This window comes from Neofelis nebulosa, chromosome 6 (assembly GCF_028018385.1).
Source record: "Neofelis nebulosa isolate mNeoNeb1 chromosome 6, mNeoNeb1.pri, whole genome shotgun sequence".
In the NCBI taxonomy this organism is placed as follows: domain Eukaryota; kingdom Metazoa; phylum Chordata; class Mammalia; order Carnivora; family Felidae; genus Neofelis; species Neofelis nebulosa.
The window spans coordinates 35,988,635-36,013,258 of record NC_080787.1 but is presented as its reverse complement, the minus strand read 5'-3'; the positions used below and the strand labels follow the sequence as shown (position 1 = coordinate 36,013,258).

At 55.9% G+C, this 24,624-nt stretch overlaps 1 protein-coding gene across 1 annotated transcript in view; it reads left to right on the top strand.

Moving 5' to 3' along the window:
* The first annotated feature begins 6,034 nt into the window (after positions 1 to 6,034).
* IP6K3 (inositol hexakisphosphate kinase 3) overlaps positions 6,035 to 24,624 on the top strand; it is a 22,749-nt gene continuing 4,159 nt past the window's right edge. Inside the window, exons 1-4 of the mRNA XM_058733604.1 lie at positions 6,035 to 6,213; positions 15,961 to 16,300; positions 22,617 to 22,830; positions 23,972 to 24,147. Of these exons, the coding sequence (XP_058589587.1) occupies positions 16,102 to 16,300; positions 22,617 to 22,830; positions 23,972 to 24,147 (589 nt within the window). The 5' untranslated portion in view covers positions 6,035 to 6,213; positions 15,961 to 16,101. The remainder of the gene's footprint in view (positions 6,214 to 15,960; positions 16,301 to 22,616; positions 22,831 to 23,971; positions 24,148 to 24,624) is intronic.

The following is a 24,624-nucleotide window of genomic DNA, read 5'->3' as shown; positions in this document are numbered from 1 at the left end:
TTGTAACAGGTGGCCTCTGGGGGACCCTCCAGCACAGATGCTCTGGGATTCCACTTCTTTCTGTGAAGCACGGCTCTGACCAGCCCAGTGGAACCAAAAAAGCCGGAATGGGCTGGGGGTTGGGGGGGGGTGAGGCGAGCTCATCCTCCAGGAATGTTCTGGGGAAGGGCCCGGGCATGTTCCCGGAAGCAGGTGGCAGGCCGCCTGTTGTCTGGAGGAGGGCAGTTCTTGAGCCTAGCAATGGTGGCAAAGTTCTGTGGGCACTCACACGCCGGTCAGGGTCCTTCCTCTTATGGCCTTTGATGCCTGCCCCCAGGGAGGGCTGCTCAGCTCAACTGCGACTACAGTCGTTTAGGAGCAGAGGAGACACGCACCGCAGTACTGACAGCACTGGGTTCTCCGTGCCACACGTCAGCTCCTTCTCCCGAGAGCTGTCTTGGGAAGGCGTCCTCTCTGAGCCTTGGCCAGATGTGAGCTGGGGAACGCGGCCAGTAACGCCGCGCTGTGGGGAGAGCCAGCCCCAAGCTGGGTTCCCAGCAACACCTCCTCCTTGTCACCTCCCCAGCCCATACCTGGCCTGTGGGCTTGACGGGGAAAGTGGAGGGATCGCCCTGTGCTTTCCCCCCTTGGCATGGGGATGTGGCCTCGCATCGGTGTGTGTCTGTGGGGCTGTCTGGTGAGTCAAAGAGTCATTAGGAATGGGGGCCCTGAGTTCAAATCCCAGCTCTGCCACTTAATAGCTGTGTGACATGAGGCCTTTCTGAGCCTCTGTTTCTCAGCTGTGAAACAAGAGTAATAGAGGCCCCTCTCCCACAGGGCTGCTGTGAGAATCAAATGAGGTAGAGAGAGAGAGAGAGAGAGAGAGAGAGAGAGTGTGTGTGTGTGTGTGTGTGTGTGTGTGTGTGTAGAACAGGGAGCCACCATATACCTGAATGTTTGCTGTCCCTGCGGGTGGTTCTGGTGGCTCCCTCAGCACCCCCCACTGCCCTGAGCCAGCGCCCTGACCCCCCGCCCCAGCACCTGGCTGGCATCTTGGGCGTTCCTGATGCCACTCCCAGTCCCGGTTGATGACACCCCGCAGCTTCCTAGTCCAGGAGTCCATCTGACTTACAGAGGGTGTCATGCCTGCCCCACCGTGTCCATCTCCTCAGATTCCAGGCTTCCAGGAGGCAGGTGGAGGTCAGTAAGGGGGAAGTGCTGCCATGGCCTGGTCCCTCCTCTCTGAGGGGTCTTAGCTCATCAGCCTTCTGGGAGCCCAACACGAGCCCAGGCAGGCTCTGGGACGGGATCCCAATGCCCAGGCTAGAAGTTGCCAGGTGGGGCCAGGAGCTGAGCGCCGGGTCGGGCCGGGTCGCACTCGATCCTCTGCGAGCGGCCGGCCACTAGCCGTGAGCCCTCCTCCAGCTGCAAGGGGCTGGACAGGGGTCTTACTGTGTGTGCTCCATCCTGGGCTTTCCAGGGAACGGGGTGGCAGCTGATGCAGGAGGCAGCTGACCCCCAGAGGGCCCAAGTCGCTGCCATCCAGGGAGGCTCTGGACGACTGGGGGCAAGGGAGAGCAATGTGTCCATCGTGAAGGAAGCCAAGGCGCTCCATCCCTGAGACCTTGTTCCGGGATTCCCTTCGAGGCACCTGTGACAGGTCCCTCAGTGCCCAAGTCTCTGGGCAGAATCCTGTGCCCCTGTCCGCCCCAGAGCACCCATTGCCAAAGGCCCACTAATGAGGACATGCTTGTGCCGCCCAATGCGCTCTGCCATATCAAGGCACTCACACACCCACACGTGGCCTGAACACAGCACAGTGAGAACAAGAAGTACCAGTAGAAACAGAAAAGGTGATGAGAGAATGTGAGAGAAAAAAGAAAAACCAGAGACAGAAAAAGCCAGGACAGCGTAGGAAATAACCAACAGGCAGGAAAAGGAGGAGGAAGAAAAGAGTTTGTTGAGAGACTCACAAAACTGAGATGCCTTCCCTCTCTGAGCCTCAACATCCGGTCCTGGAAAATGGGTCTCCTCACAGAGCGGAAGTGGGGGAGGGTTGGGGAGGGGCCAGGGAGCGGAAGAGGAGAAGGAAGGAGAGGGCGGTATGCCAACCTGGGGTGTGGCAAGATGGGCCCGGCACAGGGGAGTAGGGGCTCTTGCCGGAACCCGGGCGGGTCAGCAACAACCGCAGCAGCCACGATGTTGATGCCATGAGAAGGGGGTGATGATATGTCCTGGAACATGTTGGCTCTAGAGCGGGAAAACTGGGTCATGGGGGCAGCAGAGGGAGAGGGGGAGGGTGACTGGGCCAGGGAGAGCAGGCAGGGCCTCCATGCCCAAGGCCAGGAAGAGGAAAGGCACCCCTGATACCAGCTGTGGTGGCTCATGAGCCCACACACCCCCAGTTGTGAAAGCCAGGGCATCGGGAGGCTTGAGAGGGAAGTCGTAGACCCAGAACGAGTTCATTCATTCATTCATTCATTCACCAAATGGGTACTAGGAAGCTGGCACTGTGCTACATGCTGGGGACACAGTGTGAAGCAACACGATTTCCGTCACTGCCCTCGTGGGAGGGAAACATGCGGGGAGCAAATAATCACATAAGTAAGAGTGCAACTGTATCTGGGACGAGTGCTTCGAAAGGAAGGTCTTGGGTAGCAGACCATGTCAGAGGGGTCAGGGAGGGCTGCTTGGAGGAGGTGACACTTGAGCTGGCATTTGAAGGGGGAAGAGGAGTTAACCAGGCAGAGAGGTGAAGAAAGGGCATCCTAGGCAGAAGGGACAGCAGGTACAAAGGCCCCGCACAAGGTGTGGCTAGACCACAGAAGGCGAGGGGGCACCCCGCGAGATGGGGCTGGGGAGGTGGACAGGGCTGTGTCCCCCAGGGGTAGGGGCAGGGCTTTGGACTTTATTCTAAGGACAGGGAGTCACTGAAGTGACAGGACCTGAACTGCCTCAAAGCATCACTCTGGGGAGAATGGATTGTAGGAGCAGGGGTGCAACGAGAAAGGAGGGTACCGTGAGGAACCACCAAAGTCACCATGGGAGATGGCAGGGCAGCGGGCCAGGGTGGTGGCTGTGGAGACACAGAAAAGGAGTCCAGTTTGGGACTTGAAATTTTACAGGATGTGGTGATGGATAAACTGCCAGGGAATGCAGCAATGAAGGAGGAGGTCCTAAAAGGTCAGTCGGGTATGGGGGGTGAAGGGAGAGCACCCTGTGGCCTAGAGCCAGCAGGGTGCCTGTGTGCTTATGAGCCCCGGGCATTTCCTGCCTCCAAATGGTGGCATCCAAGAGCTGACCTGGAGTGCTGTGTCCACAGAGGGGCCCCGTGGGTCAGGGCTGATTTCCTAAAGGAGAGGCAGGATCAGGCCCAGAGGGTGGGTGGGGAGTTGTCGTGGGGGCAGAGGTGGTCCCAGACATGGCTGTAGAAGGAGGCTTAGCTGCAAGCATCTTGCAGGCGAAGCTGAGCTTCAGAAAAATGAGCATGAAGAGAATTTGGCCGTAGTCATAAACGGAAATAGAGTGGCTCATTTGATTGCATAACAGAAAGCCCCAGATCACCGGCTCTGTGACCATAGGGCCCTGTGCATTTTGTTTACTGCCATGTGTCTCAGATCACATAGTAGGGGCTCAAGAATGATGTGAAAGAAACGCATGGAAAGGAAGTTGATATGGAACTTTGCTCTTAACAACAACAACAACAAAAACAACAGCAGCAGCAACAACAACAACAACAGGACAAAACAAGAAAGCAAGTACCGGGTCGCAGTCAGACCCTCCCAAGGCCCTGGGTTTGGCCACTCACTGGCCCAATGGCTCAGGTGGGAGGTCCCTTCTCCTCTACCCCCAGGGGCCTACGGGCTCAGCCTTGTGTTGATTCTAGGGTTCCCAGAACAGGGATTTGAGTCCAGTAGGTGGGAATGGGGAGGTGCGGGAGAGCTGGGGGGAAAGGAGGTCATACCCTCTTTCCCAGGGCCAGGTAACCGGAGCCCAGCACATAACTGGGCAGCGTGAGGGACTGAGCGCACAGGAGGCTCGCAGGGCAGCCTGACCATCTGCCTTCCCTGGTGAAATGTGATCTGCTGCCCTGGGGAGCAAGGAGGGGCATGGGATCCACACCCCATTAAACCCAGCCTCAGGGTGCCCAGGAATCCCTGTCATGCCTCCAGGGCGCTGCCCTGTCTGGGTATGGGGGAGGACTCAGGATGGGGATAGGAAAGGAGGTTGGCCGCAGGAAGGGCAGCAGAGGGCAGCCCCCAAGCTTGCTATGGCCTTCCCCTGACACTCTGTCCTGTGTTGCTAACCCATCTGTCCAGCAACTCCTGCATGCCAGGCCCCAGGATGGGCGCACGGCACACCGCTGGAATTGTGACAGAGGGTCCTCTGGGACAGGGGCCAGGAGACCAGCGTTCTAGACCCATCTCCTCTCCCATTTTGGCACCTTATCAAAGCCTGTGGCTCACCCGCTCCGTGCGTGAGCAGAGATTGAGGAGATTGAAAAGTCATCGTGGCTCAGCGCTGCAGCAACAAATCTGGGAGAACCCTGTTAGAACCAGGAGACAGGTGAGGGTGCCCGGAGGGAAGCAAGGACCTGGGGGATGTTGCCTGGAGTCAGAGAGAGGCTGGACCAGACCAAGGGGCAAGCTGGGCCTGAGGGGTCTGGGCAGAGCCCCCGGCTGGAGAGGAGGCCGAGCCCATGGCTGTGGCTGAGCCTCGGGGGCTGAGTGCCCACACTTGGAGAAGCCCGGGCAGGACCAGCCTAAGGTCCTGGGCCAGTGGGGCACCCAGTGCCCCAGACAACGGCAGCCAGAAATCTGGGGTATGAGTCGCCTGAAGGGCAGACTTCAGATCTTCCTAATACTTGGTCCAGAGTCACTCAGACATGAGGCCTGATGCTTAACGAGCCCCTGTCCTTTACCCACACCCCATCTCTCCCCATCCACGTGTCACCAGATCTTGTCAAACCTGCCTCAACATCTCACGAACTTACCATTCCCTTCCACTCCACTGCCTCTTCTCCCCACCACGCTGTACTCACCCGGAAGGCAGTATCTGGCAGCCTCATAACCTGTCTGCCCATCTTTGATCCACTCCTCCTCAAATAAGAATGGATGTGCTCAAAACACAAACCTGAGCCTGGCCCTTTCTGATACAAAGCCCTTCTGTTTCTCCTGAGAAGCTCAGATTAGAGGCCTGTGAGACCCACCTCCCTCACTGCAGACTCACGGGTCATCACTCCCCACCTCTCTCATGCTCCAGTGCTCTGAGTGCCTCCACCTCCCTGACTACCCTCTTCCCTGATGCCTCTGGGCCTTTGCACATGCTCTCCCTTAGCTAGAGTGCTCTTCCCACCACCCTCTCCCCACCCCAACCTGGATGACCCCATTTGTCCTTCGGGTCTCTGATGGCTACTTCCTCCAGGATGCCTTCCTTGCTCCCCCCAAGGCTGGGTGAGGGGCCCCCCTAAGCTCCATGTTCTCCCACCAAATGCATTGGGATTGCCCTTCAACCTGATGAACACCCCTTCCTCCACCCCCACTGTAATCCCCTGTCAAGAGTCATGGTCTGGCAGGTTCCTGGGTCAGCCTAGCGGAGCATCCGGAACAGAAGGGCCTCCAAAACTACTTGACTGACTGTCTTCAAGTTGATTGAGTGTTGATGAGCTGACTGTCTTCCTACATGACTTTCCCTCTCACTGGAGGCCACAGCATGGGACAAACTGGCAGTGGGGAACAGGGTGGAGGAACGGAAAAGAAAGGAAGGGAGAACACGATCCCCTAGCCTAGCCTTACCTCCAGGAGTGAAAAAACAGCCAGGGTCCTTACGCAATTGGCCCTTGATGCAAAGGGCCTGCCATCCAGGCAGCAGAGCAAAACACTTCTCTCTCAGACTTCTCCTCTTCTTCCTCCTCTTCATCCCCCCTCCCTCCTAGGCCCTCAGGCCCTGCTCAGAGCAGCCATACACCAGCTGACAGCTGGGCATGCCAGCCCCCGCCAGCCCTTCCCGAGGGTCAGGTGACCTCCCTTCCCCAGGGCCACTGGGCAGACCTGAGTCTAGGCAGACCTCTCCACCCGCGCTAGAGTGGACAGTGAGTTCTCTGTGCTGGACACTGGGAAGGGCCTTTTCTTTGCCCAGGGCCTGCAGTCAGGCAGGCACTGAAAAAAGAGACTATTTTCCACTGGATCTTCCCTTCCAGACACTCCCTGCTGCCCTTCCAGGAAGGAGGCCCTGGTGAGTGCTGCCTCAGGGGTAGGGCAGGGAGGGCCTGGTTGATGGGGCCTGAGGGTCCGTGCAGGACAGGGCAGCCCCCTACATCCCGACAAGGCTCTACCCAGTGGAGGTGCCAGTCTGTCTGTGTGTGTCTGTACATCTGTGCGTACCTGTGTATATGGAGCGGGTGCTGGGTCGGTTCAGGGACATGGAAATTCTGTCGTTTGCTCTTCTCCCATCTCTGTGCCCTTCCCCTAGAGTAATTCCAACCCTTCCTAGGGTGTCCAGAAGTCTCTAACCTTGGCTCCTGCATGAAGGCTGGGAGGGTTCTGGTGCGCTGGGACTGTAGAGGAAGCTGTGTGGCAGGTACAGGGGTTGGAGCCAATGATTCCCACCGTTTAACCCTTAACAGCGGCAGCTGTCCCAGGAGAAGTTGGCAATGCCCCCTGGGCTCCCAGAACGGTGTGTCCTGTCCCAGCAGCCCCACCCTTCCGCAGGGTGGGGGCGGTGCGCGAGGCTGGGATGATGTCAGGGCCTGTGGGCAGTAGCCCGTGGCCTGGGTACGGGGTGCCCCCGTGGAGTGTCGGTAGACCACCGGCACCACCAGGGGCCCCCCTGCCCTGGGTCCTCGTGGCCCTCCAGTAAACCTGAGACCTGAACCTGTCTGGGCCTGTCACAGTCCTCAGGATCTCTGGGGACCTAAAAACATCCACGCTAGGTTCCTTCTCCAAAGATTCTGATCCCATGGGGCAGGACCCAGGCTTCTCCAGTTTTTAAAAGCTACCAACTTATGTCTAAACCTTTTTTACTATGAAAAACTTTAAGCCTACAGGAAAAAGTTGAGGACATGATATCATGAATGCTTGCATATCCTACACCAGGTTTTTCACGGTTGTTTGACCTTGGCCGTAATTGCTTCATCGACTACTCTAAGGCCAAGGTATTTGAAGTCGTTTATGGACATCACCACAATCCCCTCAAAGTACTTCAGTAAGTTCTTACACAACCCCAATGCCATTATCCCATTAACAAAATTAACAACTCGCAAAGAACGTCCACATCTAGTTCATATTCAAATTTCCGCAATGCCCCCCTAGATGTTTCATATTGCTTTGTTTACACCAGGATCTAATCAAGGTATACGGGGTCACTATGTCTTCTAAGTCCTTTTCAATCTGAAAGCAGCTCCGCCAACCACCTCCCGCCACTCCCCACCCCACCCCCACCCCCAACCCACCTTGCTGACTTGAAGGGCCGGTTGTCCCACAGGAGGGTGAGAATATGGCTGGGTCAGAGAGCTCTCAGTGCAGAAAGGGAAACTGAGGCCCAGAGAGAAAGGGACAGGGAATCTGAGGCAGAACCAGGTCTCCTGGTCCCCTCCTGTGCTGTGCTCCCCCAGAACTCCCTCAGATCTCCTTATCAGAGATCTGAAAAACTCCTCCTCTGCAAAGGGCCTGTGGCCCCTGGGAGCCTCCCTGTGCTCTGTCCCAGGGCATCCTGGGGACGGCAGGCCAGGCTGAGCTATCCCATGGCTCCCCACCCCCCCCACCCCACCACCCCCGCTTTCTCCTGCTGGGAGCAGGGCACCTGAATAAATCCTTGCCGTATGGTTGCTATCTTGTTCACCAGCAGCCACAGGGAACAGCAATCAACTTTACGAGCATTGGGTTGTTCAGGGGAGTAAGATGAGAGGACGGGAGGAGCTCCAGGAATGGGGGACGCGGGGGCTCACTGAGTGCTGGTTACTCTTCCTCATCGAGCAGGACCGGCGCACCTGTAGCTGCAGGGGGAGTGGGGTCCAGCCGCCCCAGGGAGGGACTGGTTGAGCGGAGAGGCCGAGGACCACATTCCCCTCAACTCAAAGGTGCCCTCCAGCTCCTGTGCCCTGTCCCTCTTTGGCAAGCCCTGTGCCTGGCCTCACCCTGTGAATGGAGCCAGGCACGCCACTCCTCAGAACATGCCTCACCAAGGGCGGGAAGCTCCCCCCACTCCTCCGGCCAGATACCCCTTAGAAAAAGTGGGGTGCAGTGAGAGGAGGAGGGAATGTGGAGGGGCATTGACCTTGGTGCCAACTTCTGAATTCTTGAGAAACCGGCCCTGGGTAAGGCAGGCCCTTCAGCCACCGTTCTGGGCTCTGTGAGGACAGGCCTAGCAAACCCAGGTCCGGGATGTGTCCCCCCTCGGGGGCCGGGGCTGGCTGGCTGTGGAGTGTGGGCTGCAGTGACTCCCTCTCTGGGCGATTCTGGCATGCCTGCTGCTGCCCTCTGCTGGGGAGACGCCAGCTTGCGTTCTCCCTGAACAGGCTCGCTCACCAGAGTTGGCCAGTCCCACTCTGTGGGGACCACACACTCACACACGCGCACTCACACATTCGGCCGCACGCTCACACGTTTGCTCCACCCATTATCGCATTTTGACCTTAAAAGGCCGTTTCTTCTTGCAGCCACAAAGTTGCCATGCTAACCACTGACAAAACCTTCTATCTCTGGCTCAAAGGCCTCTTATGTAAGGCAGGTGGCTGCTGATCGTAGTACTTAAGAGAAAGGTGGGGAGAGGCGGCAAAGGGGGCCAGAGGCTGGGAAATGTGCAGGTCTGGGTGGTGAGCAGTATCCAAGATCCTGGACGCAGCTTCAAGGGGGTGAGGTCCTGAGGGGGTGCAGGGAGTTGGAAGATGCTGTGCAGCCATTACTAGCAGGCGCAAGGTGGCCGAGGCCCTGTGGTGCTGTCACGAGGTCAGGATGTGTCAGGAGTTGGGGAGGGAGAAGCCTCCCAGCCTCTGCCTCTCCCAGAGCAGGCCTTCCAGGGGCACTTGGATTCTTGAGTCATCTTTGGCCCATGCGTCTCCCGCCCTGACAGCAAGCTCGGAACATTGCTGCTGCTGCTGCTAAGGACATTTGTCAGTGGCTGAAGGGCTTCTAAACTAATAATCGCTGTATTAAAATCGCATTTGGTCCTCAAACTGGAGGAACATTGGGAGATTTTAAATGTTAAGAGAAAAGGAAAGAGAGAGAAAAAAAATCTTCTCTCAAAGGATGAAATCAGCCCCGAAATAAGTCTATGTGACTGGGGAATATGAAGCATTGCTCTGTGGTTCTGGGTGTCAAGCCTTCCCTGGGGAACAGAGGCTCTGCAAAGCCACATACTTCAGCCACGGCTGGGAAGGTGACGTGTGAAGTCCCCCAGTGTTCGGTATTGATCCCATCGGGTGGGGGACCACGCAGACGGGGGGCACACACCATCCTACAGCCCTTGAGTCATTTTTAGAATGGATTTTAAAACACGACTTTTTTTTCCCCAGAAAATAATCTTGTGCTTTCCCGGCTTGGATGGCCCCGGATGATACACAACCCTCTGCCACATGAGAAACTCCAAAATCCTCCTGCCCATTACGACCTAAGCAGTTTTAAACGGTTTTCGGGTCCTCTCATCTCTAATAGATTAAAAAAATGCTCCCTTGGGCATCGCAAAGACATTGAATGGTACTTGTACCAAACCTCTGGCTCCGAGAGACCCGTGAAATGTACGGCAGAGCTTCAGAGGCGAGAGGGCACCCATAAACCATGCTGGTTTTGAGTCCGCAGCCTGACACATCTCATACTGCGGTCTGCTTTTGACACAAGCTGTTTCGTAATTATCTCCTACCCTGAACGCTTCCCCCCATCAGACTTATGGGGATGCGGTCTGGAAGGCTTCCACACCTCACGGTCTCAAGCAGCCCCCTCCTCCCTGGCCTGAGCAGGAGCCAGATGGGCACCTCCGGTGCGTGTGGCCAGGCCCTCTCTGTGCCCCCTCTAGGCCAGTGACTAGAGCAGTTCGGAGGGCATTGAGCAGGCCAGGCTTACCGCCACTCAGAGCCCTTCCTCTGGTCTCCTGGCTGGTCCTGGCTCTTCCCTGTTGCTCCCTGCACATCCCCTCCCTGAGACTTACCACCACTCAGAGCCCCTCCTCAACCTCCCCCACCGCCCAGCCGGCATCTCTCCCCGTCTCAGACCCCATCCTGGACCCGTGACGCCACCCCTCCTCAGCCGACAGCAGTATCCCTCCTAACCTTTTCAACCAGGGCTCCATCTCAACATAATTTGTTCCCTACGAGTCCCCCTGCAATACTTATTATACTTTTAGTATCTGTTGATTGAGAAAATGGATGCTGATAAAAACTACTAGGAACTCAGTAATGCCTTTAAATGGAATTTGTATTTTGGTAATCACCAAAGTGTTTATATACATTTGAGAAGTTATCGTGCTCCAAGGGTATTACTGTTCCAGCCGGAAGATGATGCTGGATGGTGGTGTGGCTTGGGGAAGGTCTAGACTGGCCCACAGGAGGCCCACAGGAGGGGGCCTTCACCCTCGGCACTGCGAATCCACACCGCTGAGCGCCCCGTCGGACCCCGTCCACCAGCAGCACACTGCCCAGCCGGGTGCAAGCTCCTGGAAGGCCCCCATTTCTGGCCACTAAGGCACACAGTGTGGAGAGGGCCTCGGACAGGACCCTGACCCTCAGGCCTTTAGAACTGACAGGCCCCCTATGGCTGAATCCCACCTAGAGTACTCACTAGCTCTGGGCTGTGAGGAAGCTCTTTAACGTCTCTGACCCTCAGTTTCTCCACCTGAAAATGACTCTCTTCAGAAACAGAGATGGGGATGATAAAGCCAGTGATTCGCAGGAGTAGCTACCATCACGTAGGATATATTTGTGCAGTGAAGTATCTGAGGGCCCAATTCAAGTGAGGTCGCTTTCCATTTCCAGGCTCCATGCTGAGGACTGGACCGTGAGTTGGTCCATTAGTCAGGATGCACCAGGCTGTGTTGTATAACAAACTACCCCCAAATCTCAGGGGCCTACTAGAGCACAGATGTATTTCTCTATTAGGCTGCGTATCCAACATGCAGAGTCACTCAGAGAGTGACCGTGCTTCCGAGATGACCGGGGCCACCGTGGAACTGCTTACCGCTCCCACCAGAAATGACGTATGTCACTCCCGTTCCCGTTGTGTTGGTGGAGGCAAATCACGTGGCTGTACTTACCTCCAAAGGGCAAGGGAAGTGCAATCATCCCACATTCCCACAGGAAAGACCGGACTCTTTTTTTTTTTAAAAAAAATTTTTTTTTTCAACGTTTTTTATTTATTTTTGGGACAGAGAGAGACAGAGCGTGAACGGGGGAGGGGCAGAGAGAGAGGGAGACACAGAATCGGAAACAGGCTCCAGGCTCCGAGCCATCAGCCCAGAGCCCGACGCGGGGCTCAAACTCGCGGACCGCGAGATCGTGACCTGGCTGAAGTCGGACGCTTAACCGACTGCGCCACCCAGGCGCCCCAAGACCGGACTCTTTGTGAACAGCGCTGACAATGACCGCAGTCAGCCAGCTTGTTTCCAGGTATAAGGAACTGACAGGCTTTCATGAGATATAGTTCAGGACTAATTTAGTCCAAGTTTGCACTGGTACAAGTTTGATTTGTGGTTTCGCCTGCCATCTTCCTCTAAAATGGCAGTGGCAAGCTTGAAAAGAGGCCTATCTTCTGTAATTTTTAACGAACTTGGGTTTCGCATGTAGGTAGAGATTACACACACAGACTCTCAGGAAATAAAACGTGCCAACTGGTAGTGATGAGCCATGAGGCACTCATCCACCTCAGCTTGATGGTGGCCTCTGTCACTGTCCCTGGCATCACTTGTATTGTCATCTGTCTCCATTCTGGAAGCCAAATACAACTGCAGGCCCTGCTGTCCATGACCCTCCCCCCCCCCCCCCCAGCCCAGGGAGTGTCCTGCAACCCTACAGCAGGCTGACTCAGGACCCTTGGGGCTGCACTCACACAGGCATTTAACAACCAGCTGGATGGGGGGCCCATCAGAGAATTTAGCCCTTGAGTCTCCTGGAGTGAGCCCAGAGTTATTTCATTCAGGACATAACCCAGCGACAGGGGAGGAGGACACAGGGACCTGGGGCCATTTGTCCACCACTCCGGGGGGAGGGGGCTTTAAGCTGAGCTCTTCTGGCTGGGGGCATCTGACCCTCTTCCCTCCCTCGGTCTCTCCTCCTCCTCCCTCCCCAAGGAACACGAGGGCAGGATGCTGGGTGAAGGGGGCAGCTGTGGGCCTCTGGGGGCAGGCGTGGGCTGGAGAGAGCGACACTTGTCTCCCTTTGACGCACTAGAGAGAGCCCAGCGTTCTCAGCAAGTGTGTCAGAGGGCTGTAAGGTCCTGTCTCAGGCGGCGCCTCACCTGCCTTCCCAGCACCCAAGCTGAGTCAGTCCCGAGAACAACCCACGCAGTGACAAGCCTCGAGTGGTGGAGACGCTTGGGGAGAGGACTCCACAAAGGAATGCTGTGCATTTTGTCATCTGAGCATCGTGACAAGGCTATGGCAGTGGGCGGGAAACCAAGACTCAGACGAATGTTACCGGTTCGTCCTAGGGGCCTCAGCAAGCTAGTGGGAATGCCTGGTACAGATGTGGGCTCTGGACTCCTTGCCCAGTGCTCTGAGGAAACAGAACAGGGCCCAGAGGCACTGATCGAAGGCCAAGGCCCACGCCAATGACAGACGTGCCTGCATGTGGCAAAAGGAAGGTCTGGGTTGAGAAAGATCTGTCAGCTTGAATTACTTATCCGGCACTTTTGAGGGAGGATGGGGAAGAACGGAGGTCTTCCCTCGCTCATTCCCACAGAGCAGGAGGCTGCACGCAAAGACAGTGACACCCTGAGTTTCCTTGGGAATGGAAGGTCAGCATCAGTGTCAAGGGGAAGCCATGGTGTGCCTCCCTGAGCAGCACAAAGCCCACCTGCCCAGCTCAGGCAGGTGCTCTGGTGTGAATGCCACTGCCCTCCAGCCTCCCTCTGCCCCTTCGCACCAACCTGTGTCAGAACCCCAGATCATACTGTACTATGCTATCACCTCCTCTATACCCTAAGGAGACCCTCGAGAGGAAGGATCTCCATCGCCCTGTTGAGTCTAGATTTTTTTTAACTTTTTTTTTTTTTTAAGTAATCTCTATGCCTTACATGGGGCTCAAACTCATGACCCCAAGATCAAGAGTCACATGCTCTACCAACTGAGCCAGCCGGGTGCCCCAAGTCTAGATTTTTTTTTTTTAAGTACAGGCTGACTACCCATCAGACTCCCCATCACTACGACCCACCCTAAGTTTGCACTGCTGTGCCATGGGTTGCCTCGGAGACCCAGGGTCTTCCTGGCTCACTCTGCGCTCTCTGAGAAAGTTCAGCCAGGGCTCCTGAGAACATCTGGGAATGCCAGTGCTTCTCGGGTCTTGTTGACATCCTTAGCCAGAAAGTACCTCAAGCCCCAGCTCTATAGGTAGACCTCCCCGGACCCCTCATGATGGTTTTTGCAGAGGTACGGAGCCCACCCACCACTAGGACAAGCACTTACTTCATCAGGTTGGAGGAGGAAGGCTAGGGGTGGTCAGGAAAGGAGAGACCAGGCCTGGGGGACAAGAAAACCTGGGTTCCGTCCTAGCACAGCCAGTGACTTGCGGGCGACTTTGGCCAAGTCCCAGCCTCCTTGGGGCTCAGTTTCCTGACTGTCAAAGTGGATCCACAGCAGCCCTCAGCATCCCCGCAGCATGGCGGGTAAATGCGCTATGGGGCTAAGGTGTCTGGGTTCAAATCCCTGCCCCGTCCTTAACGGCGTCGTGCACATAGGCAAGTTACTTAACCTCTCTGTGCCCCATTTTCCCCATCCGTGAAACAGACTGCTAACACTACCTCATAGGGTAGTTGTGAAGCTTAACTGGGTTGATCTATATAACAGAGACCTGGCACACAGAAAGCACTCTGGGTTTATCACCATTTATTATTTCCTCCCCACACCACCACAGCAAGGTGACACTGATGTCCTTAGAGCTCCTTAGGGAGACAGGAGCGTGGGGAAGAAGGGCGGTGGGCCGCCCAGCGCGGCTGCACGAGGGCTTGCCTGGGATACCAGATGGACCTGTCGGCGCTTGCTCAGCAAGGCCAGGCCTGGTTGCTGGTCCTGGGCCACTTTGGTTTTTCTCTTCTTTCTTCCTTCTTGCCTTCGCCAAATTTGCAAGCAGAATTGGGTTTGCCAAACAATTGTGCTATCTTGTCATATACCAACTGATCCCCGAGCCAATTTCTGATCTGCCTCTGCATCTAGATGCCTCCTACCACCTTCCCAGCTTGTGGACCAGGCTCCAAATGGGGTTCTGTCTGTGCCGTCTTAGAGCAGACGGGATTAAGGCCTAGGGTGTTGTGTCAGCTCGGCCCCTTGCCATCGGGCCTCAGCTCCCACCCCCACAACACACACACCTGTCGCCTGGCCCCACAGCCCTAACCTCCCCAGTCACGCTCCAGCCACGCAGGCAGCTCTCAGAAGCTTCACCCTGCATCCAGCAAAGCAAAGGCACATACCAGACAAAATGCCTCACCCTTCCTAAAGGGGCACTCACTCTGTGGCCTGAAAGACAGTAGCCAACGTGAAAGAGGCCCTTGTAGGGCTGTGGGGCATATAAATGGGCTGGGCTGAGGCTTTCACTGCCACCTGGTGCCAGAGGTCTAGGTGGGTGGCGGGGGTGTCTCTGGGCTGGGGTCCTGAACAAATTGATAGGTACTCTGTGCATGCAGCCAGCTGGCCGTGCCCGTGGTCTGGACTGAAGGTCATTTAGAATGTTAATCATGTCCAGTCCTGCCTAGCTTGGTGGCATCCGTGGCCAGGAGTCCAGCGGAGAAGAGAATTAATAACTCGGCGGTGATGGGCACCCCTGTGAGAATGTCCTCTCACACAGGACAGGACGTATGTGGCCAGAAGAGCCTCCCCTCACAGTGTCTCCTTGGCACTCTCCTGAGACAAAGTCAGGAAGTCTTTTGGGGCTGCATTTCCAGCCCAGAGTTCCAGCAAGCCCACCCTTCAGGAGGGAAAGGGAACAGCAGGGAACAGAGGACAAGGCCCAGAGACAGGCGGCCCCCACTTTGCTCCTGCCTTGCTCCTGGTCCGCACCAGAGCCCAGGTAGGGCATTTCACGCCTCAATTCCCTCACGTGCAAAGCGGCAGTGAGAAAGGCTCCCTTTCTTACAACCCAGAGCTGTTGGGAAAATACGACTGCCACAGCAATAATGCTAGAAATAATAATGATAAATCACATTTATTGAGTCGTTAACTCTGGGCCTTCAGCTAACCTTTTCATGGGCTTTATCTCAATTTTGTCCTAAGTCCATGAGGTAGGTATCCTTACTATTTCTTTCTATAGATGGGGAAAGTGGGGCCCAGAGAGGTTTGGTAACTTCTCAAGGTCACACAGCAATTATGTTGTGGAGCCATGATGCAGACGGATGTGCACAGCTGTGCCGTACAAAACTGAAGCTTTCCTGTACCCCCTAAGCCCATCCATGCAAGAGGCCGAGTGCCCCAACAGCGGGGACTCTGCTCTATTCTGGGCCTGGAACGGACGTTCCCAAAGGCAGGCAGGAACCATGACAGGAGTTAAGACAATCTCTGCATTCTGGAAGGCTGCAGTTGTGTGTATTGTTTGATTTTTTTTTTAATTGTTTCAGTATTTAAATTCAAAAGGCACAGAACAGTATTTACAGAAGTCTACCTCTCATCCTGGCTCCCTGGAGCCAATCACTGTTACCAGTTTCTTGCAACAGATTATTCTGGAAGTGATTGATGTCTCTTTACAGTCTTGTTCAACTACCAGTGGGTCGTGGCTGGGGACCGTGGGTCCTTCTGCTTCCCCCAGCACCCCGTCTCCCTCATGTCATTTCTACCTTCCTCCTCTGCTCTCAGGGGTCCCCTCCCAGGCTCACAGAGAGACAGCTGTGCCCTGACGGTGGCAAAGGCCAAGAAGGAGAAAGCTGGGGAACACTGACAGCCCGCCTCCTGTCCAGGAGCCGCTACCCCTACCCCAGGCCTTCCTCCTGTGGATACATGGTTGTGCAGGACAGCACGGATGCCGGGGATGCCAGAGTGGGCGTGCAGCTAGAGCCCTTCCTGCACCAGGTCGGGGGGCACCTGAGCGTGATGAAGTATGACGAGCACACTGTGTGCAAGCCCCTCGTCTCCCGGGAGCAGAGGTTCTACGAATCCCTGCCTCTGGCCATGAAGCGGTTCACTCCTCAGTACAAAGGTGAGTGTCCAGACACGGCTCTGTGCCTGCCACACTGGGTGAGGCCTAGCCGCGTGCGCCCGCCGTTTCCTCGTGCCGGGTGGTGTGTGTAAGAGTTGCCATGGAGACACGCCCCCCTCCCACAGCCCGGTTGACCTTCACTGTCCTAGTTTCTCTGAACCCTTCAAGCCTCTGGGCCTGGAGTCTAATGCCGTTTGGCAACCCTACAAATTAGCGCAAGCCACCAGACTTCGAGGAATTGAGAACGGAATAAAATGATACCCCAGCCCCACCCTGCTCTGCTAGGGTATCCGGTCTGTGCTTCAGGAGTGCCATGGCTGGGTCCCGTGACCAGGGCTGGGAAAGACAGGACGGGCTGAGGCCTCCTTCACCTCTGGAGGCCCAGGCGGGTGAGAGGAGCCTCAGGCCTGGGTCAGGGCATGAAGGAGCTGGGACCTGACAGGTTTAGAAAACCAGAATTGCTGCCCTCAACTTGTGGCAAAGCCAGGGCCATGGGTTGTCTTTGAGGTTTAGCTGGGGAAACTGGGTACAGAGCAGTGTATGTTCTAGATCCGAGCACAAGGTGGGTTCTGGGGAGTGAAGGCGGGGTGGGGAGGGCTGCCGTCTGTGGGACTCCAGGCAGGGGCACTCTTGGCAGCCGGCCAGCATCCATGGGGCAGGCTTTTTTGTGCACACCCAGCCTTCAGTAAATGCAGTTCATAGGGCTCTGCCAGCCTCCAGCCCCTCAATGGGATGAGTGCCCAAAAATCTCTTTTAAAGGTGTTTAGATGTTGTGACTACAAGCTTCTGCCCTCATTATCTAAGCATTTGTAGTAAAAGTGATGATAATCTCCAAATAAGTCAGTCAAAAACTCACTTGCATTTCAATGATGAAGATACTTGGGAAGGATAGAGCCTATCTTTATGGGTGTTTCTCAGAGTGTGACCTGGGATTGACCAACTTCACCAGAATTGCTGGTGTGTGGGTTACAATGCAGATTCCCACGCTCCGTTCCAGACCTGTGAACCAGAACCCCTGGGGTCAGGGTCCAGGAATGTGTATTTAGCGTGTTCCAGACTGAGACTGACTGATAGGGGGTCAATGAGCCCTAGGCATTGCTTCAGCCCCAGCCTGCCAAGACCTTCTGAGAGTCTGAGACAAGACCCACGAGCATCATACACTGAGAGACGGGCGGACAGGTGGTGTGCAGCCTGTGTGGGCCTCCCCTGGGGCCTCTGGGGCCGTAGGCCGGTGTTGCCCATCAGTTGTGGGTCACTGCCCATCTTGTCAGAGCACCCACTGGAATGAATGTCTGTCCTTTTGCAACTAAACTCAACCTAGCAAAGCGGTGGCAGGATCTTGCGTGGGGTGGCCTCCTGCCCACAGCATTTCACGCTTGTTGGACACAGCCCTGAAGCTGAGACAGACTGCCAGGACGGCCACAGGCAAAGCAGGAAAGTGAAAGAGGCTCGTTGGTCTGCAGGACCCCATCCTGATGCTCTCCCTGTGTCCCATCTACACGTGCCCATTCCTCTGGGCAGGAGAACAATGGCACCACTCTCAGGCACCCTCAGGCACTGGTCTACTGTCCAGACCCCTACTCCACCCTGCCTCCCAGTTCTAGCTGGGCCCATCCCCAGTACTGCCTGCCTTAGGGCCCTGATAACTTGATAGATTAATTTCAGCCAAGGCATCACAGCTACGTGTTATCAATGGCCATAGAGCATGCTTCAGTCTCTGCCTTCCCCTAGGAGATGCCGTTTCCACACAAGTCAGGAGGGGACTGGGTCAGGGAAACACATGACACCCTCCGGCGAGACCACACAGCCCTGCTGAAGGTGAGGCAGAGCTTCCACACTGGGGCGACACCCAAACATGAGGTTTCAATGATGCAGAAACACGGATTCACTCAACAGCCAGAACACAATCCACGAGGTGCCACAGGCCAGGCACCACCTAAGGAAACACACATCTAGGGAGACACTAGAGAAAGGCGCCGAACCAGGACCCTCACACTCTCAGATGCCTGGAACAGGTTGCTGAGGTCAGGTTTTAGATGGGAAACAGTCCCTACAAGGGCCCTCGGGCTGCGCGGGCTTCTTGTTTCACCGGAGAAGAAAAGTGGTGTCAGCTTAGTGTTCACTCAGTAGTTTCCACGTGTTAACTCAATCCTCACGACAACCTTCTGACGGAGCTACTACTATTATCCCCGTTTCACAGGTGAGGAAACTGAGGTACAGAGAGGTGACATGACTTGCCTCAGGCCACACAGCCAGTGAGAGGCAGAGCCAGGATTCAAAGCTCTGAGGTCTGGCTCCCAAGCGTGGGCTCTCGGGCACCCAGACCCGCTCCACCAGCACGGTCACCCAAGAGATGGGCTCCTCACATGCCAGTGCTCAGGGGGTCATCTAGCCCAACAAAGGAGGGGATGTGACTTGCCCTGATCCGCTCAGCTAGTGACCTTAGATCAGGGAGGCTCGAAGGCCCACAAGGCTGCCACAGGGGGGTTTCCCTTTTTGTCCCCCATGGGAATGGCCCCAGAGAGAGGGGTTGTTTCTCTAGTGGCCACTGCAATGCCATGGAGCACACCCTCTCCCTTCTCACTGCCCCGTGCTGTGGTGGCATCAGGGAGTGTTAGGCAGGGATATCACTCCCAAGGGTAGCCTCCCCATGCCAGGAGCTTGCCTCGACCTCCTGCTGGGCTCCTTGGCCATGACATCTTAGGGGCTGCATCCCTCTGCCTCCCAGTGTACCTGTCAGCTTTGAGTGAGCAAGGACGTACTTCTAGGTCCAGCTGGTTGACGGATGAGCCAGATTCATATTACAGACACCGGCAAATAAATGCTCTCACGAGCTTAAAAATAAATGCATGACAGTATATTCATGGAGGCTGGGGAAGCTGCTTGGCCAAACCAAAATTGCTGAGATGCTCCGGGCATGGCGGTTGGGCCATAAGCACTCTTGTCTGCCCAGCTGGCAGGGCTGCAGGTTGAGGTGCTTGGGGAGGGCTGGTGAGCAGGCAGGCAGGGCTCCCCTGGCCAGGCAGAGGCAGCAGAGTGCCGGGAGCCCATGGCCCTCTGAGGCCTAGTTCCCACGGACACACAAGGCAAGCTGGAAAGCCAGGCCGGGCCCAACATGATTCTTGACTACAAACCAATCCAGGGCCCGAGGAGTCTGGATTCCGTTGACACGCTGCTTTGGTAAAGAGCTGGCATGTTGAGACAGCCAGGCGGCTATCTGCTATGGGTCTCAGGCTTCAGAAGGAAGGTCTGGGCTGAGCTGCAGAGTGATGTGGGAGACGGAGGGAAGGCAGATAGATAAGGACACAGAGCCAGAGGCGTGCAGGAAGCCGGAGCAAGAAGGCACAGACCTGGAGTCTGGCTGTGTAGCTCTGACAACATGAGAAATAGAAATGCCTTTTGGATTTTATTGGTTTTGGGTTCTCTGCACCTCTGCTCGCCTCCATTTATTTAGACACTCAGATCTGATGAGACCAGACAAGAGCTGGAGCCTACGGAAGCGGATGAAGGTCACATTTCTTGTCCTTCCAGGGAAGACTCCTGGGGTTGAGGCTCCCCGAGACAGCGGTTTCTTGCAGGCTTGGCACCACAGTCCCACAGATGGGAGAGGCCAGACGGTGAGCTGAACTTTACAAGTCCCCAAAGGGTCCTGCCCTTGGCTGGCACACCATCCAGGGCTCCCCCAGGCAGCCAGGAGACTCCAAGCTCCTCAAGGACAAGCACCAAGGCCGGTGCTCTCCTTTCTCCACTGTGGAGTGGTGGCTCTGGGGCCTGGTGCTGGTTTCTAGGTCAGTCCTCCTCCCCAGATCATGCACAGAGACCCTCCTGCCTGAGAAAACAGGAATGGAAATGTAAACACCATGTCCTCAGGCTTCTCGGCACTCCCAACCCTCTGTACTGATGACCCTCTCACACATTGGTGGCCTCATGGCTTCTCTGTCTGTTCCCACGGAACAGAATGGCCAAAACAAATGTGACAGGGACACAGCAGGAGTGTGCCTCGTCTACACACAAGTAAACACAGCATGATGACACCGGAGTCTCCCGATGAAGTCCCTGGCTCCGTGGTACAGCTTGTTCCTTCTTCCGTATCCGCACCTGGTGTGGCCTTCTCAGAGCTCCACTCCTCACAAACTGTGTGACCTCGGGCGAGTTATTCCAGCTCTCTGAGTCTCGGTGACCACAGGCAAGCACCTTACAGGCTAACTGTCACTCAGTGGAAACAAAGCAAAAGCATGCAATGCTGGCACCTGGCAGAGATTATCACTACAGTAGCTCTTGCCCTGACCTGCATCAGCCCTTGTTCTCACGAGCGGCACAGCTCAGGCGGGCTCCACCAAGAGATGCGTGCCAGTGTGCAGGTAAACTACAAAATGCCAGGTTCAGGTACAGTATTACTAGCAGTATCATCACTAGTTCACAGGACTCAGGGGCCTGAGAGATGCTGAGGCAGAGCGGAATTTTTTTAAAGGAACTGGAAAAAAACTGCATGTCACTGTCAGGCTGCAAAATTAGGGCACTGGGAATCTGAGATGACAGGACTGGCCCAGAGAGACCGCTGAGCCAGACGCAGATGGCCCTGAAGAGCGACTTGCTGAATTATAGAGCAGCCCTGAAAATGAGCGTCCGCCCTGACCAGCCCAGGCAGGGACGCGAGCAGGGAAATCAGCTGCCTTGAGTGCTGGTTCAGCAGAAATTACCACTTGTGCTGAGAAAGTGACCAAGTGGTCGGAGTAGGAAATGAATACCTGAGAGGACATGATCACATGCAACCCACCTTCTCTCAGTCAGAGTCCCAGCAGAAAATGAGCAGTGTGTTTAAAGGGGTTTAAATGAAGAGAATTTTTAGAGGGACTGCTTGTAGAAGGGCATGCAGGATTAAGGGAACAACTGGGGGTGACGAGGCACCCAGGGACCAGCACCACTGCAAGGCTGTAACCATCCCTAGACCTGAAGGGCCAAAGTCAGGGAGTGGTGTCACTGACCCAGCAAGAGGAAGGCCACAGAGGGACAGGATGACGCTGGGATAAGTACCTCGACCTCTCTCCCGCCCCGCCCCATCTCCTGCCAGTGCCAACGTCCTCCAATGGCCAAACCCATGGGAAACTGGGCGGGGGGGAGGGGGTGCAAGGAAGCCACTGGTGCACCCCACAGGGTCAGCCTCTGAGGCACAAGGCAGGTTGGAGACAGGCGGAGAGAAGCTTGGTGGGAGGAGGAGCAAACTGAATACTCATGGCATCAGCTGCAGAAGAACAGGGAACTAAGAACTCCAGTGATCCAGTCCTCACAAAACCATTCACATGGCTGTCTCCTGCCACCACCGAGAATAGGGTTCCACCTCCACCAGAACTCTGGCGAGGCTGAGCACCCATTGATACTGAGCCCCACGGAGGAAGACCTGGGCTGTGCCCTCTAAGAAATCCAAAAGGGGGTGCCCACAGAAGCACTGACATACACGCCAGAGCTAACTACCTGACCTGGCCGACGTCGTGGAGGGGAAGCCCAATTAGCACATTTGTTCACTGGGTCTCCTTACCCTCTTCACTCTCACAAGCAGCGACTGGAGCAGGCTGTCGTGCCTTGATTACAAACACCGATGGTCAGGAGGTACCATAGCTGGAGAAATCCCACCAGTCCTCTGTTTTATATCAAAGAACCATGTTCTGTCAATAATATTCATGTGCTATGTGTCTAACTGAAGGAAATGGTGAGCATCAGTGTTAAAGCCAGAGATGGGGCGGAGACAGGGTATAAATGAAGGCAACAGAGAAGCAGAGCCCCCAGAAGGCGGAGGCGAGCTTCCTGGCAGGAGCTGGTCAGACATAGATTAAAGGAAGGGAGAGCAAGGATGATGAAGGAGGTAAAGGGGAGGCATGGGATGGGCCCCAACTTCCCGCAAAGCCACCCTGGGAGAGGGGGCCCTCTTTGCAGAGGACCGGCTCTGATGACCCAAAGTTGGGCCCCTCTGGAAGAGCGGTGTTGTCACTGGGAAGGTGCCACTGTGCCCAGAGGAACCAGAAGGCGAGAACAAAATGTACAGGACCAGCTTTGCGAGCATGAAAGGGCAGAGAGATGCAATAAAGCAGAGGCTGTGCCCAGATCAGCCCAAGGCTATTTTTTTGCAGGCTCCATGGCCCTGGGCTCATTCTGGAACAGTCCCCATAGCTCTTCCTTGAGAGGAGAGTTAGGGAAGCGGAGAGGTCGATCAGTGCCATTAAAAACTACAATTCAAAAGGATGTCACCCCTTGTCACGTGTCCACCAGGTAAATTCCATCTGGTCTTCCCCTCCTCTCCCTCCCCCCGTGTGCTCTGCAGGCACCATCACGGTGCATCTCCGAAAAGACAGCCGAGGCCATCTCAGCCTGGTAGCGAACCCACTGAAGGAGAACCGGGGGCCCTTCAAGGTCTCCACGGAGTCGGCGGCAGTGGCAATATGGCAGACTCTCCAGCAGACCACCAGCGGCAGCGGTGGCGCCCACACCCTCGCCCAGTGGCAGCACACTCAGCTGGCACACTCATTCAAGGAGAGGTGAGGGCCACTTGGCAGGATGACAGAAACCCACTGGGGATCAGCACCGCTCCCACCTGGGCCAAGCCTAGCAGCTCCCCAATGGGGCCAAGAAAGTGAGAAATTCAGATGAAGGCTCCATCTAGAAACACCAATGTGACCAAAGAAACGAAAGGACTTCCGTTCGTGCCATTTTAGAGGGAGGACTCCGATGCCTTTCTCTCAGAAGCTGCCACACATGCAGAGTCCTGCACAGAGCAGGCATTTAGTACACGCTTGTTTGATTACATACCTGTTTCACTGAGACCATGAAGTGTCTCTGGTGGGGGGAGGGGGTGGAATCCAAAGACCCAGAACAGTTGACACGAAGGAAAAGTGGCTAATGGCAGTCAGAAATCACCTTTCCTTAAGGGCCAGGAAGGGACGAGGAGAGAGATCAACACAGCCACCCTGTGGGACCTAGGAGACGCAGGGAGCTCGGGGCACCCGAGGTCCTGGAGAGGTCTCCAAAACCTCTGATACTGTTAGCTGACCTTTCTCAGATGGAAAGCACCCCTGGGGACTTATAAACCATTTACGGGGAAACAAAAGGGAGCTAATACAATGAAAATACCTCCCTTCCCCAAGGAGCACAGCGGATGTAATTAAGCCTCTTGGCTCAGCATCAGGAAGCGGGTACACATTATCTCCATTTCACAAATGGGGAAGCCAAGGTGCACAGGACAGGAGAGAGGGTGGACCAAGGATCCCTGATTCCCACCCCTGTTGGCATTTTGAGGTCTCGAGGAAATAACAACACGGCACACAAACAGCCTAACCCCCGAGACTTCTGATTCCAGGCAGGGTCGCCGCCCCCGTGCTATGTTGCCTCAATAGTGCGAGAGTAATCCAGATCACTTACAAGTGAACTGAAACCACCACAGCCCTCTGATGAGGTGACACGCTCTAATGAATTATGGGGTTTAGAGAGACCCCCTGCCAGGGCGGCAGTGTGGCCTGATCTGGTGCCCAGGGCCTGAATGCAGCAGGAGGGACTCTCCGAGGCCCCGCAGGCTTCCTGGAGAGTAGCCAGGACAGTGCACTTCAGCGTCCAGCCCAGGAGAGCCCAGTCACAGGGACAGGCACCGGTGCCCTGACTGTCGTGCGCTTCCCTCGCCCACAGCTCAGCCACGTCACTCCTGAGGTCAGAGTTCCACCTCAACGCCCACGTGTCCTCGCTGGTAGAAGATGCTAACGGAAACCAGGCCGAGAGGAGGAGCTTTAACCCGTGGGGTCTGCAGTGCCACCTGGCCCACCTGACCCGCCTGTGCACTGAGTACCCGGAGAACCAGCTGCATCGTATCCTTGCCCGCACTCCCTGCCCCCTAGTGGGGTGGGGGTGGGGATTAAGAACAGCCATGCTGACGGAGGTGGGAGGGGGCCAGGGCCAGGGCCAGGGGAGGGGTGGGTGGCGAGACAGAGACTGACACGTGAGGGAGACTTTGAGGCACAAGCCCTCAAGCCTAGGACCTAGAAGAAATCTCATCTCTCCAAAAAAAAAAAATCAGAGCGGATGGGGAAGTCAGACTGGGATCTGGTCAGGCTGCTGGCTCTGCCACCCAGGGAAGCAAGGACGGGCTGGGCCAGGGGTCTCTGGGGGCAGACAGGAATGATGACTGCCACGCCGGGTGGGGGCGGCACACCCCATCCCCTCTTCTATCCCTCCAAATCCTCCCTGCAGATGTCTTCCTGTGGAGCTGATGGCGTGAGGGGGTGTGGCTCCCCCCTTAGGGAAGTGCCCCTAAGTGGACTCTTAGAGGAGTCACTCCCCCCTCA